Source organism: Enhydra lutris, unplaced genomic scaffold (assembly GCF_002288905.1).
Source record: "Enhydra lutris kenyoni isolate GAN:26980312 unplaced genomic scaffold, ASM228890v2 scaffoldscaffold33, whole genome shotgun sequence".
In the NCBI taxonomy this organism is placed as follows: Eukaryota; Metazoa; Chordata; class Mammalia; order Carnivora; family Mustelidae; genus Enhydra; species Enhydra lutris.
Genome location: NW_019154117.1, coordinates 13,601,631 through 13,617,468, shown reverse-complemented (window position 1 = coordinate 13,617,468; position 15,838 = coordinate 13,601,631). Strand labels below are relative to the sequence as shown.

At 41.1% G+C, this 15,838-nt stretch overlaps 1 protein-coding gene across 2 annotated transcripts in view; it reads right to left on the bottom strand.

Annotated features, from left to right (window-relative positions):
- The window catches only part of LOC111153626 (transmembrane channel like 1), a 162,024-nt gene that overhangs the window by 62,676 nt on the left and 83,510 nt on the right, over positions 1 to 15,838 (bottom strand). For both annotated transcript variants that reach the window (XM_022512771.1, XM_022512770.1), the window contains exons 7-8: positions 7,513 to 7,619; positions 4,647 to 4,745 (exon numbers count right to left, since the gene is read on the bottom strand). In XM_022512771.1, the coding sequence (XP_022368479.1) occupies positions 4,647 to 4,745; positions 7,513 to 7,619 (206 nt within the window). The remainder of the gene's footprint in view (positions 1 to 4,646; positions 4,746 to 7,512; positions 7,620 to 15,838) is intronic.

Below are 15,838 nucleotides of genomic sequence, written 5' to 3'. Positions count from 1 at the left end.
AGCCTCTCATTGGCCTTTCTCCTCAGTGGGAAGCCTCCTTCTCCCTCTCCCTTTGCTCCTCCCCCAGCTTGTGTGCACACTCTCCCTCTCTCTCTGTCAAATAAATAAAATCTTTAAAGATGAGAAAGATGAGAGAGAAAGAAGGTGAGGATGTGCGGGAGCACAGGGAGAGGGATAAGCAGACTCTGTGTTGAGTGTGGAGCCCAACGCAGGGCCCATTCTGGGACCCCAAGATCATGACTTCAGCAGAAATCAAGAGCCTGATGTGCAACCAACTGAGCCACCCAGGCACCCCTATAAGAAGATTATTGATCTTCATGGGGCACCTGGGTGGCTCAGTGGGTTAAAGCCTCTGCCTTCAGCTCAGGTCATGATCCCAGGGTCCTAGGATCAAGCCCTGCATTGGGCTCTCTGCTCAGCAGGGAGCCTGCTTCCCTTCCTCTCTCTCTGCCTGCCTCTCTGCCCACTGAGATCTCTGTCAAATAAATAAATACAATCTTTAAAAAAAACAAACAAACTAAACAGCCTATAGGATGCTTAAAAAAAAAAAAAGATTATTGATCTTCATACTGAAGGGTTTCTATGAAGATGAAATTTAATGTATGTGCCTACTTAACATGATAGGTGTTAACTGTCCTCTTCTGTCCCTTCTAGGGCTTCATCCCACCAACATCTATGCTGACCGACAGAAAAGGGGAGGCAAAGTTCACTCACCATTTATCCACGCGCAATGTACAAGATGTTCACAAGCTGGAAAACTGAGTGCATTTCCCTTTATTCACAACTCAAATCTTTACCCAAATGATCTCACCGTCTGATACCAGCTCAAGCTGCTTCCAAATGCCACCTCAGCTCCTCCCTCTCGCTCACAAGAACATCAAAACCATAGCCTTTTTCTCTTTATCATTCATACGTCATTTTTGTGTCTCCAAGTATTTGCCAACGAAGACATCCTCTTCTGACCTGAACTTGTTCTTCCAATTCTACTACTTCAAATAATACCATATCTGCCAATTCAATTCACAGCACACATACTAGACAATCTCCCTATTTACCATTTTAATGAAATATGTTTTCCTCCAGATTAGTAAGCCCTATCAGGAGGTACTCAAAAACAGGATCAAAAATACAGTGCTTGGTAGACCGTGACTTTGAGCAGCCATAAGACTGGCTAACCTAGCCAATATCAAATGCCATTTGTCTACTATTAATTAAAGGGAATTTTGATGAGTTATGACATGTGGGTTGTTTTTTTTTTTTTAAAGATTTTATTTATCCATTTGAGAGTGAGAGAAAGAACAAGCACAAGTTGGTGCAGAGGGAGAAGCAGACTCCCCAATGAGCAGGGAGCCCAATGCAGGGCTCAATCCCAAGACCCTGGGATCATGACCTGAGCTGAAGGCAGACACTTAACGGACTGAGCCACCCAGGTGCCCCAAGTTGTGACATGTGTTTACAAATGACAGAGCACTGAGCTCCAGAGAGATACTTTGGGGCCTTGGGGGCTGTACAGAGAGAAGTCCTGAGTCTCCAAGAGGAGACTCCACTTCCCAGCCTCCACCTCAAAGGTTTTCAGACCCTTCACATCATATAAGCTCCTCTGCCACAAGAGGTCATGCTTGCATCTCTTTCACAGTGTTCTATAAATCTTTTTCTGCTTCTCTTCGCCTACATCTATAGGGCATTGCTTAGCTGAGCCGGTATGTTAACCTTCTTGGATGCAACAACCAACCCATGGCTTAATTAGATTGTTCAGGCACTTGGTATCTCTGCCCCAGGCCTGAAACATGTCTTTTCCCCCTGGCATCTCTGGCTCTTCGGAAGTGCAGAATTCTGTTTTTAGGGAGCTCAAGGATACCCAGTAAATGATTTCTTCCATGATGCCACAATAGCACTCTCTGCTGTCCAGTTAGACCATCTTACAATACAGGGTGGGCACCTCTATGAGGTCATTGTTCAGAGGACCAAGTAGAGACCTTGGGCAAGAGTAAATCTTAAACCTACCATCATTCTACTTGAGAAGCTAATTTGCAACTTGTGTGTTTATTATGAAAGGTGAAGAATGGATCTGTTTCAACTCCTTCTCCCCACTGAGATAGCTATGGCATTGAAGGGAGTTGGTCTGTGTTCTGGAAACAGTCAGTGAGAATGCTGTTGGAAATCAATGCAACAAAATTATTGATAGAATACTAAGAATAGAAAGAATACTAGATTAGGAGCCACTCGATAGCTATAAGACCCTGAACATGCTTCTGTGACTCAAAATTTCCCTCATTTTATAATGTGAAACATGGGATGGAAGAGCTCTAAAAGCAATCCTATCTCTAAAACTCTCTTATTTTATGATACATGCCAAATAATTGAGTGGTTACAGTATGCAGAAAAATTAAGAAACGCTATAAATGAATAATACCACTTTAATGACTTTCTTATTTTTTTCTTGACCATTTATATTCTCTTATTGCTTTAGAACTGTTTTTAGGCAGGCCTGGAATTATGAAGGAAAATGTGTATCACAGACTACTCCAGTTCCTGCCTTCCTCTATCCACCTGCAAGTAGTAGTTCACCCAACTGAACATGAGAGAGCTCCCAAGAGCAGTAATAAAATCCTGGTAAGTCCATTTATTGCCCAAGCCCTCTCTCCTGGCTTCCTCCTGTATCCACCTGTTAGAGCCTCTGGTTTGCCCCTAGAGCCACCTTCCTCTTTGTTTTCCTCAGCTGACTAATATCTCTCAAATCCCTAATGGACTTTGCCCCCCAACTTTTTTATTTCGGTTAGCTGACAAATTTCTAAGTGCTTAAACCTCATTAAATAAATATTTACAAATCAAAAAAAAAAAAAACTTTTGTTCATTCTTTCAGTTCTTCTTTTCTCTAGTTTGACTCAAACATCAGAAAATGCCAATGATACTATTAGTTCCTGTTCTTATTAACCAGACTGGAAGTTTATTACCTTGCTAATAAGAAGAGAATGAGATGTAAAAGCAGTTTCAGGTGAGCGTTGGTAAAAAATTATTTGAAATTTAGAGAGAGGGGAGGGAGGGAAAGAGAGAGATGTATGGGGGATAATAGAAAGGAGAAATAAAAGATAAGTAAAATCTAACTCAGAGGTCATATCCTTTACAAATCCTACACCTTCACAGGCAAAATTAACAACCTCTTACTCAGGGCTCCCCTGTGTCTTTTTCTTTTTGTCTATTTTGCTATCTTCTACCATCATGAGTGCCTTGAGGTCAAGAATCATGTCACCTGTATCTTTGTAAAACCAGTGCGTGTTTATATTCAATAAACAAATGATGAATTGAAATGAAAAGTAAACTAACAGGGATGACTAAAGATTCCAAATGCCACAAAAATCGGGGCTGACATCATGCCTTCTGCTCATTCTCTAGCTTGCCTGGCTTAGTCAGAGACCGGGAAACTTTCCTGAAGTTTACATTTTCTGGAATTGTTCACATAAATTAATTTCTATGGCTCTTATCTCAAGGCTCTACAAATCCTCCCCTTACTCAGTATTGTCAGTCAATAAGATTCATGAAGCCTCTGTTGGTTGAGTATCATATAAGGGCTTCAAAGAACGTGTAACGGATATGATCCCCTCTTTAGGAAGCTCACAATTTAGGGGTCTTGAGGGTAGAATTCAAAACATCTGTGAAATAAACCTATCAATACTATGGCCATGAAGAGTTTATTAGTTTTTTATTAGTTTATTAGTTTTTATTAGTTTATTAGTTTTTCTCTCCTTCTTTTATTCCCCAGGCTTCATAAAATCTTATTCTCATTTGCTACTCTGCAAAAATTCCTTGAATTATCAATTCCCCAATTCCCACCTTGCTACTTTTTTATCCTCTACACTTTCAAACATCTCTGATCGGGTTGCTATTTTGAAAGACAATGTGTGGAACTGAGGAGCTGCCACAGACTTGAATCAGACTCCGAAATAATTTTTCAATGGGCAAAAATGAGTCTCTGCCGTAACAATAATCCCCACCCAGGGCAGCTCAAAGAGTAATACTATCCTTGTACTACAATCAAGGAATGTTCATACGGGTACCACAAGCGAGTGTACTCATTTTAGTATCATTTAGAAGTTAGAATCCAGTACTATTTAGTATTTAGTATCTAGCTTTATTTATTGAATAATTACCGAATAGTACTAACTATTCAGGAATACTAAATTGATTTGTTTAGGGAAACAAAGAGGTTAATACAAAATGTTAAAGCTCTAATTCCCTAAGAATCCTACAAGATTTTTCAAAAGGTGCATTTGCAAACTCTCCCTTTGTTCTTTTTCCAAAGCCAGAGATAAAGGTATTTGTTTCAAGACTCTGATCTTTGAGTTCACCTTCATTCAGTCTATATTCCCATTTAATCAAGTTATCATATTCTTAAGCCAATCCTTTCTCTCTTATCCCATCCCTCACTCACTTCCTTCCTTCCTTCCTACCTCCCTGTCTTCCCCCCGCCACCTTCTTCCTTTCCTTCCATCCTTTCCTGGTTTTGTTGTTGTTGTTGTTGTTGTTTTAGCAGGGGCAGGGACATATCTCTTTAGACCTTCAACCAGGCCAGAAGAAGAGACCATGGGGTTTCAGAGAGTAAGCAAAAATCCATCCTCCTACCACCATAGCTGTGTGCAGACACTTACGTTGAAGTCGTACAACACACCAAAGTTAGCCGCAGATGCCTCTTCAGCTCTGGGAACTGTCTTCCTAGGTAAACTGCCATATGGCAAACCCCAGAGGTACTATACAGAGAAGCAAAGAAGGCAGTTAATAATTGGAAACAAAGTCTGAGCCACACATGTGATCACAAATGGTTTTGTTTAAAAGCACTTCTTACACATTTTCATGGCAACTCTGTGGGTCTCCACGTGGGGTCCCATTTTCTGGGAATCGACTACTAAATCCAGAGTGAAGAACAAAGGCAGTGCTAAGAGCCCTGCATGCTGAGCTCAGTGGACCACCAGCAGTTGGCCAACCACATTGCCCAGAGGCTTGCTGAGCAGCCCCACTACCCACCACCACCTCCAAACTGGTCTTTCTTAAGGGGAGGTCTGGAGAGGAGAACAGAGGCCTCTGGGGGAACTAGAGTGTTCAAAAAAACAACAAAAAACATACTACCCACATCTTCCTATGGGGCTACCTCCTAGGGGTGGAGGTGGAGGGAGATTCTGTCCTTCATGTTAAGGAAGAGACGACTCAAGTGAATCGCTCATCAGTTTGAGGGTGTCAAACAGGAGGAAAGATTGCACCCTCATTATATTTGCTTTACCACTAATTCAGGTTTACTGCCCTCATCTGATGCTACCAGACTGAAAGAGGAGTTATTAGAGGCAGAGCCAACAGGTGAGAGAGCAAGAACAGGGCTCCAGCAGGTGTCTTGGTGAGAACTGGAAAAAGCACCCCTCTAGCCCCAGGGCAGGCACATGGCTTGCCAAGCAGATGCCACTTCTTGTGTAACATGAAAACTTTCCTTCCCTTGGGCTGGAGGTGGAGGATGAATGTGGCTGGAAGGCTGGGTGCCAAGCCTGCCTGGGCAAGGGCTGGAAATCAACCCCTCCTTCTACCCTCTGCACAAGAGGCACGGGTTTCATGGAAGCTTCTTGGCTTCCTAGGATTGAACAGAGCAGAAGGTGGGCCCTCTCCATGCTGTCTCACCCCAAAGTGAGGGGCCACAAAAGACAAAGAAGATTAAGGTCTCAGGCTTGCCCAGGGACACAGGAACTTTGGGCAAAAGGGCATCTGCCTAGAAGGAATGCTGAATGAGGCTGGTGGGACCAAGCAGAGGCAAAATGGAGCTTTGAGCTCCGGGGAAGGGACCAGCCTTGGCCTCTGGTGTTGCTGCAAAGCTAGCACGTCCTCCTTTGTTCTTTTGCTGGAGCTGGGAACCATTGCCTAGAAAATAGGATGCCTCTCAGCATCTTACACAAACCTGTAAGACAGCATCCAAAAGACAATACGCTTCTTCGTTCTAGGACTATATCCCATCGGACACAGACTGGCTCCCTGCTCTCTCTCAGGCATTCTGTAATCTCCTAGAGGTGGAGCAAACCAGCCACAACCTTCCATTTCCATGGCGGCTGTGCGGTATGGGGGAATGAGCAAGCGTGGCTGACAGAACTTCAGAGACCCTGAGTCTAACACTACGGGGCGTCATGACAGCCAGTGAAGAAGTTTTAGGGTTCCTTAGAGAGATGAGCAGAAAGAAAGCTGGGGTTAATTTGAAGGTGATGACATGCATTCTGCCTCGCTGTCTGAAGTTTTCACTTGAGAGATGAACTCTACAGGACTTCTAATCTGTGTCCACGGTCTCCTAGCCCTAGAACCTTCCGAATTACTTCAGGGATTCTAAAACTAATGGATTAGGTTGCAAAATCTTGGGACGAAGGGTGCAATCATGGTACTACACCCAGAACAGCATTAAAAAAATCCTCACTCTGGGATACTAGTTAAGCCCAATAAGCAATGTGTGACTCTGCTTCCACAGTTGTAAATGGGGAAAGAAAACTCTTCTATAGTCTACATCGTGAATTTGTTGTGAGGCTCAGGAAATAAAAGAAGTGAAAGTGTTTTTGTGCTTTTAAAAGCTAAAACTTGTCATGAATGTAAGGAATTATACCTGTGGGGAGGCTTGATACAGAAACTGGCCCTGATTCAAAACCATGAGGATAACAAGTCCCTCAAAACACTTAGTTTTGGCTGTGGGCAATGCTGTTCTGAACAAACTGGCTTTGAAATAATGGTACCTGAAAATACCCTTTGTAGCTTGAGTAAAGCCTAACCTGCCTTTTGTACAAGTAAGCATCCAGTGGTCAGAGTCCTTTAACTTCTTATGGATAAAGGCTCCAACCCTCGTCTTGCTTCTTGGCCTTAGTTGATGGACTCTTCCCACCACCCCCTCATGCCGCCTTTTAACTCAGGGCTTTGCCTTCTTCTTCAGTCTGGAAGCACTATCTGTTTTCCTCTCCTCTCTGCCCTTGATCCTAAAAGACCCCTACTGTGTATGTGTACATGTGCATGGGTTGGGAGGGGGGAGGGCTGGTTTATCTCATTTTACATCCAGAAAAAATTGCTCACTTTGTGTTTCTTCGGATATAAAAGCTAAATGTCCTGAGTTGCACTAAGATGTTTTTCAAAGCAAACTTGGCAAAATAAATACAATTCACAAGGTGTGAAAGCCTTCCTTTTGAGCAATTAACATTTGAGCACAGGGACCACCTTGGGAATCTGATAGAAGCCATGAACCGTTCCACATAAAAATGTACATTTAAACATTCACACGGCACTTTATGTATGATTTCAGGAGGCTCATCTACCCTCTGGAGCAAGGATTAGGATCTTTGGCCCATGGGTACCATTTTGAAGATGAACCTTGTTGCAAGCACTAGGACTCCAAGAGCGGGTATCGGCCAGTTAATTGTGCTAGTCTTCAAAAGAGAAAAGAAATTTTCTAGGACAGTGTTCACATTTTAGCTTTTTTTTTTTTGGTAAATGATTAAGTCCAATTCTTACTTCTGGCAACATGATGAGGCTGAACGTCAGGATGAAGAGAACCATGTTTACCCCATACATCCATCTCAAGAAGAGGAAGTATGAGGCCACAGAGGAGCCAAACTGACCTGTCAAAGAGAAAATGAAAAGGTTGGAAGGCAGGTCAGCACCAAGCGAAACAAAAGCCGAGTCTTGGTGCTTTCAAAAATTAATCTGCTCACCGCAACACACTGGTCCTTTCCACACTGACGGTTTTCAGCAGTCTGTTTCTATGCAGGAGGAGAAAATGTTACTGGTAATGGAAGTGCTCCCTGCTAGGTAGATACAGCCGCATAGAACTACTGTGACCTACACCTTCAGAGCCCACCCAGGGGAGAGCGGCCTGGGGCTTAGCAGCGAGGATTGCTAGTTGAGGAGCCCATTTTATTCCTGGAGGTAATAAGTGAATATCGTTAAGTGAGTGATACCTGTAAAGTGATTACCACAAGACCTGCCAGTAGTTAAATCATTATCCTTATAATCACTATATTTCTGCCTCCCTTCTCTCAGGCAACAATGCCCTTCTCCAAGGCCTTTCCCTTCCCCACATCCTTCAGGGACAGCTCGCTTGCAGACCCTCCGGTGCTATTTGTGTGTGCGCCACTGCCGTGTTTTAGGTACCATGTAGGAGCTGAAGCTCATTCCCTCACTCTTCACATATTTAAAGTATCTTCTGTCAGGAATTATCTTAGATGCGAAACACGATGTCACAGACAGGGTTATCGCCCTCATGCAACTTACATTTTAGGGAGGTAGGGAAACAACAGAGAGGCAGGAATTTTAAAAACAAATAAATAAAATATGTATCTGTTTATCATAATATATATGCTACATTCTATTATATATCATATTAAATGTATGTACAGTATATGTCATATTATACACTATAGATGCATATTCATATACATTGTATAGTATCTGTATTTTGTAGGATGTATCATATATGCATGTAGCATATATAGGATACATATGTATTATATATAAAATCACATACGATTGCATTATTATAATAATTATAAAGATATGTAATCATTATAACCAGATGGGTCCTAGAGAAAGGAGGTAAAATATTGACAGCGTTGCTTTCAATTAGCTTGCTGAGAAAGGTGTATTAGGGCAACATCTGAGCAGTTGTCTCAAGCTGGACAAAGAGGAAGCAAAGCCCCGGCTGGGGAAGAGCAGCTCAAGCGGAGGAAAGAGTGAGAACAAATATCTGGACACAGGCAAGAGCTCAGGACAGTTGAGGAACAAACCGAAGGGCTATGTGCTTGGAGCCCAATAAACAAGGGAAAGCGGTGACAGATGATGATGAAGAGATGAGCCAAACCACACTGCATAGGGCCTCCTAAGGACAGGTAAGAAGTGAGACTTTTATTTTAAATTGTTGAGAAAGTCACCCAACAGGTGTTAAATAGTGGGGTGGGGGGTGGGGTAGAATGGGACCTTTAAATTCTTTTCAGCTTTGGGAAATGAATTGGGAGGGGACAGGCAAGAATGTGCCATCAACCTGCACATGCCCCAGGGGAAAGTGATCTGTCCAAATGGTATTTACGAGAAAAAAAATTTTTTAAGATTTTTTTTTTTTTTTTTTTGACAGACAGAGATCCCAAGTAGGCAGAGAGGCAGGCAGAGAGAGAAGGAGGAAGCAGGCTCCCTGCTGAGCAGAGAGCCCGATGCGGGGCTCGATCCCAGGACCCCAGGATCATGACCTGAGCTGAAGGCAGAGGCTTAACCCACTGAGCCACCCAGGCGCCCCACGAGAAAAAAAAATTTTTCTTAAATCAGAGAATGGAAGAGGAAGAAAAAACATGAATTTGGAGTCTCAGGTTGAGATTTCATCTGATAACAAAAGCCACACTTTTTCTTTATCACTTGAAGTTCAACATCAAGTAGCTAGTTTTCTTCCCAATTCCCAATGCCCCCTATGCAGTTGCCCAAGAAGAAATGATGAACACCCACAGCCGCCCACCCCATCAGGCCCTTTTTCCCGACTCATTCAGCAAAACACGTCCAGGGACCAATGGCTTTCTTGGCCCTCTGGCTTTGCAGCGTCACCAGTAGGGAAACATTATTGCAGAAAGGAGGCGGCTCAGATGAAGCAAATTCCAGTCTCTGATTAGTAAGATAAGGCTGAGCTCACACGAGAGTCATGCTTCTCTTTCTGAAACTCAGGTCTATTCTCTAGGACCCGCCTCGCCTATTCCCAAAGCATAGTGACCATTTTTATAGGAACTTTAAAAAAAAAAAATGTAAATGGACATTTTTAAAAATCAATTATTTTTTAGTCTGAATGTTTGGATCCATTTCCCTTTGTAGAGAGATGCAGAGTTCTACTGGATTTCTAAAAGCGTGTGGTTTTGATAAACATGCCCATAGGAGCTGTAACCCGATGCACAGGTCCATCTGCAGAAAGGCTGCGCAGATCTGCCCTTCCCAGGACATCTGATCATCCACCTGGCTCCCAGTGATTTCAGATCATCTCAGGGCTGTTATCTATGTTCTCTGGTAACAACTGCCCAAGCCCCGCCACAGCCGGGTTCACGTGTCAGGTTTTATTGAAGGCAGTAGACTTCTTGCTTGCTAGTCATTATGGTTACTCATTAACTGAAGAAGGAACTTGGCCTCTAGGCATCTGGAGCAAGTTTTTCCTGAAACACCGAGATCTTCTGGTATAGAGTCCCAAGCACATGGTGCTGACTCATCCTTTCCTCTTTCCCCCATCCCTCCATCCTTCCCTCCCTCCCTTCCTTCCCTCCTTCCTTCTAAAAGTTTTGCTCTTCTCATTAGCACCCATCACCCACCTTCTCTCAGCCTCCATGCACAACCCTAGCAAATAAATTTCTTAAATTGAATACAGAGTACAAATATACCTAAAGGCAAAAAAGAGAAGCAAATTATAAGGCTTCTGAAAGTATCCCCTCCCCCAGATATAATCTATATTCATTATGGATGAAATATACTTTAGACTCCAAAGTTTTCAAGCTCCATTTTTTCCACAACTATTTTATTGGAAGTAGAGAAGTAACCATTAAGCAGCCCCCCTTCCTTACTTTTTTTTTTTTTTACACAATCCTAAATCTAAAGGAAATGAATTTCAGGAAAACAGATTTCATTAAGAGTAGTGATTGTACAAATGACCCAGACACAGGTCAAAGAGACCAAGAAATCCAGAAGACATTGTTCCTTCTATAGAACACATCAATGGCAGAGGGCAGACATCAGTGACAAAAGAAAGATTGTAAAGGAAAGAACACAAATCAACCGGTTGGCATCCATGCTCCACAGGACCTTTCCCTGTCTCAACACAAAAATAAAAAAGGAGAAATCTTTCCTCTTCATATCCATTTATCCTAGTGGTTCTATCTGATCAGAGATAGGTGGCTAAATCTGGCGTTGACTGAAAAGAGAAATCTTCCTGAAGTGTAGCTAAGAAATCATAATTAAAAAGAACAGTCATTCCATGTGCTTAGTCTCCTAGATTAAATTGTTTTACTCTTGTAAAGAACAGGAATGGGGGGGGGGCGCCTGGGTGGCTCAGTGGGTTAAAGCCTCCGCCTTCGGCTCAGGTCATAATTCCAGGGTCCTGGGATGGAGCCCCACGTCAGGCTCTCTGCTAGGCGGGGAGCCTGCTTCCTCCTCTCTCTTTCTGCCTACTTGTGATTTCTGTCTGCCAAATAAATAAATAAATAAATAAATCTTTAAAAAAAAAAAGAACAAGAATGGGTAGTAGTAGTAGTAGTAATATTTGTAGTAGTACTAGTAGTAACAGCTGACATATGTTGCTGGTCAATTATGCATAAACTTCAATTACTGTAAACTTCGTCAGCTCATTTTATTGCTTCTAGAACCCGATAAGTTTAAGTGTTATTAGTCCCACTGTGTGGATGGGGAACCAAAAACCTAAACACAGCATTTGACTGAACCAAGACTTGATTAATGACAGTAATAGCTAACATTTAATGAATTTTGTTTCAGTACCTATTTTGATCTTGTGTATTAATTCCTTTAGTCATCATGGAATTCCTGCAAGAAGAGAACTCCTATACTCTCACTTTACAGAGACTTGGGCCCATGGGTTACACAGCTAGTAAATGATGGAACCAGGGTCACACAGGGAGTTATGTAGTGATAGGTAGTCAATGATGAAGCCAGGGCTCTAAACTAGGCAGCCTCGATCTGTAGGTGTTCGACTCCAAATCCAGATCTCTCTTAACCACAGTGGTATACTGCTACTCAAGTAGAATCGTAATAACACTATTATAAAAAAAAAAAAAAACCAAAAAACTAGAATATGCGGAGTAAATAAGCCATGAATGTGTATGTCTGAAAAAACATAGGCAATTTCCACCAATCAGCTAAGGCCATTCACATTCATAAATTGGAACGGTGCCCAGAAATGACAAATTCTTTTTTTTTTCTTTAATCTAATAAATTCTGTTTCCATAATGAATTATTAATATAGTAAAACAGAGTCCTTGGTACATATTCAAGTGAGGCCTTTTAAGCTTATGCAATATTCTTGTTGCTGAATTTCCTTGCATTTCTTTTAAACTAAGGTTAAAGTTTCACCTCTCCCTTTGGTTATTTATTATTAAGGCAAAGTAATTTATAGTCTGTCATCATGTATAATTTCCTCTTGAACAGATGGGTAATAAGACAGGCAGACAAATATGAGCATTTCTAAATGTGGGGGAAAAAGACCAATTTAATCACCTGCTGTATGAGCACAGTATAAATACCATCTCATTAGGCTAGGACATGAAGCATAGTTTCTTTCGAACTGGCCTAGGGGAATTAAATGTGGCAAATTTGATTTCCATTTTCTGCAGCTCTGAGGCCAGTAGGGAAACATGAAGACATGAAACTTGAAGAAACTCTGTTCTTAGGGTTGTCTATCTACAGATCTTTCCGGTCTGAAAAATAGGTCACTCACACCTTATTTTAATGCCATACTTTACTATTAGGAAGAAGTAGATTTCACTTCTGAGAAAGACTTGTAATCTCCAGATTGAAGGACATTCCATGATTTAATCCATGGTTTTGCTAATAATTCTGGAGTCACAATGGATATAGACTATATTTCCTGGGAGTACAAATACACAGCTTTTTCAGCAAAATACGAAATACAATGTAGTTAATACGGTGTATCCTTGTGGGTAATCCTGGGGTTCTTAGCAGGGCCTCTTCACAAGGCCGACGTGACAGTAAAATTCAATGGCAGCCCCACGTGACGTAGAATTTCACAGCATCCCTTTGTGGCAGGAATGATCAAATCTATTTTTGATGTGAAAAACAAAAACAAAAACAAAAAACCACCTGGGGTCCTTAAGTAACTGTCTAGTCCACACTCACAAAGGAATCCAGGCCTTACTGGAATCAAGATATGATCAAGCATGAGTTTTAGACATAAGTTCCCCTCTCCATTCTGCCAATTATTAGAGTTTTATGAAAACTCAGAGAAGACTGGCAATTTGGGACTCTCTTAAAACCACACTTAAAAAAATACTTGTTTAGTATTATCTAGAGATTGAGCAGAGAATGAGGGCAAATGGATTAGAAAGACTTTGGAATGGAACTTAGCTGCTCCTGTTTTAAACATGCCTCTGACCACAATCTGAAATTTCTTCATGATTTAATTGCTTCTACTTTATGACCTGTCTTTCCCACCCAAGTGCATATTAACATAACTGGATGTAAGATCGAGCCTTGACTGTCCTTTTCAGTACTGCATGCCCCGTGCCTGGAAACAGGCTGAATAATGGCAGGTACTCCGTGAATATTTGCTCAATTAATCAGTCCAGCCAAGTTTATTTTGAAGATTAAATGAGGTATTATGTTAGATTATTCTGACTTTCAAAAGGAATATAATAGTATTTCTGACCCTTCTGTAGGATTAAATGGTCATTTCTGTAAGGGAAAAATATTGGTGTTATTTTACAATATGAAATATGTATTTTATAAATAGGGTACATATTTAATCTACTTTTTTCTAAGAAGAACTAGTGGAGAAGGTAAATTATGCAGGCCTCTTTCGCTGTAAGTCTCTTTTTCATTTAACCATTTCAAATATTTATCACTCAAAAGTACAAAGAACTTCATCTGTTTACATATAAATCTCAAGCTGATTGTAACTTATAAATCATAGAATGTTAGGTTGGAAATTGCCTTGCACAGGAACCAATTAAACCCCAAATTTGGGGGAAGCTCCAAATGTAGAAACAGAGGGCCCCAAGTATAAAAGGATTATCCATATTATAGAGCCAGTCAGGGGCAAAAGAACCTCAACCTTTAGAAAACTGATGGCATGCCCCATTTCTTTCCCAATTTCCATTTACTTAAGTTTCAAAGACCATCACAGATGCCTGCCTCCCTGTCCTCCGTAGGGTACTTTCTATGAGATGGCTGGTACAACCCAATCAACCCAATGACTTTACTAATACTAATACTAAGCCTCTTAGAGAGGCTTCCCACTTGTCAACTACTACAATAGCCCAAAAGCATATGATGTCCTGATGATTACCATTAAGATCATAATGCATTAAGCATCTTAAAGAAACTTAAGTACATAATTAAACAAATAACTCATTCAAAATAAACACATGAGAAAATGGGACACAATTCCCCAAATAAGATAATGATCAAGAAAATCTCTAACTGCTCATCCTGAGGCAGAAGGAAAAGTTTATAAAATCTTCCTTCAAGTAACAAACGAGTAAGCCCCATTGAGAAAAACCATAAGCTGTGGAGTCAGAGAGACTTCCTGACTTCTCAGCTCCTCTGGTGACTCATTCTGGGACCTTGATTTAACTGCGACTTGAAAATAGGAAGCATAATGGGCACACTGCAGGCATGTTTGAGATTATATGAAGTGACTGTAGGGTATCTAGGTGACACATGAAGAGGGGTGGTTGTGGCCGTTGTTGGTGGAATAGAAAATAAGGATCAATTCTTCGCAGTGAGGCAAAGCACTTTCTCCACAAAGGTGGAGAAATCAGGACAACCTAATCAAACCCAAAATTGCATGCGGAAGAGAAAATAATCCGCATCTGCTGGAGTTATCCAGCTGACTGTTCCAAATTTCCTGGAGGAAGAGGGGAGGAAGGAAGATAACTAAAAGTATAACTGAATGGCTCTCGATCTGTCTTTCCCTCAGTAACACACACGCTGGATGGTAGTCGTACTGTCACTCATTCCTGTGTGAGCTTCCTGGCAAGAAAAGTCATTGGTTTCTATCCCACTCAAGATAAGCCACTGCAACACAGGTGGGCAGGACATTATTATTGAGACAAGCTAGACAGTGGACCTTCCACATAAATAATCTGCAAATGTACATATTTTAACTCTCATTATTACAAATTTCTTGAGCTACATCTCATGACTATCAAGATTCAATCCTATCATCTCATAGATGAATAGACCAAGGCCCAGAGGGATTAAATGACTGTCTCAGAGTTGAACAGCAAAGCAAAGAACCAAATCCAGAGTTCTTTCCACACAAATTGTATCAAGACCTTAATGTTCCAAATGGCTTTCCGCTCCTCAGTGCATTTCAAGGTACCACATTTGAGCTGCACGCTTGAAACAAGGATTCCACGGTGCCTGTTCTGCCCTGCTGGGTCTAAATTCTTTTTCGCATTTCCTAGAATGGCAAACATTTGAAGGACATCTACTATTTAGTTTTATTCAATGCGTATTTATTAAAGTCAAGCAAATTTTAGGTCTGGTGATCCAGGAGTACACCAAACCAAACCTCTGCTTTCGTAGTCTACCAGAAGAAGTAAACGTAAAATAAAATGAAATGAAATTACACTTAAAAAGTAAATTAAATATACAGTATTTTACACAGCAAGTGTTAAGGAGGAAAATAAAGCAATGACGGGGCGCAACAGCAATCTGTGGGACGAAGTGCAATTAATTAGCTGATGTATTTTTAATTCATTGCCACCTGATAATGAGAGACAGAAGACTGAGGAGAGGCACTCCTAAAACATGCCCAATCATGTCCATGAAATATCCATCAACTGTGTTTTCTCCCTTTGGAGCCTCCATTTCAATTATGCAATGCCACATTTAACCAGCAGGAAAACCTGCCTCTTGATCTGAAAAGTCAGGGAGGAAAATCAGATCCTAGTCAAAACTCTTAGAAACCAAAATATGGCAAGATTATGCTCAGAATTGTTTCAGATATTATCCCTTTTTCTTTATATTCTTTACTCTTCTTATATTCTTTTTATGTTTTATTTTTTCCTTTATAGGTTTAAAAAATTATTTATTACATTTACAATGTTTTAAAATTTTTACTTGCCTT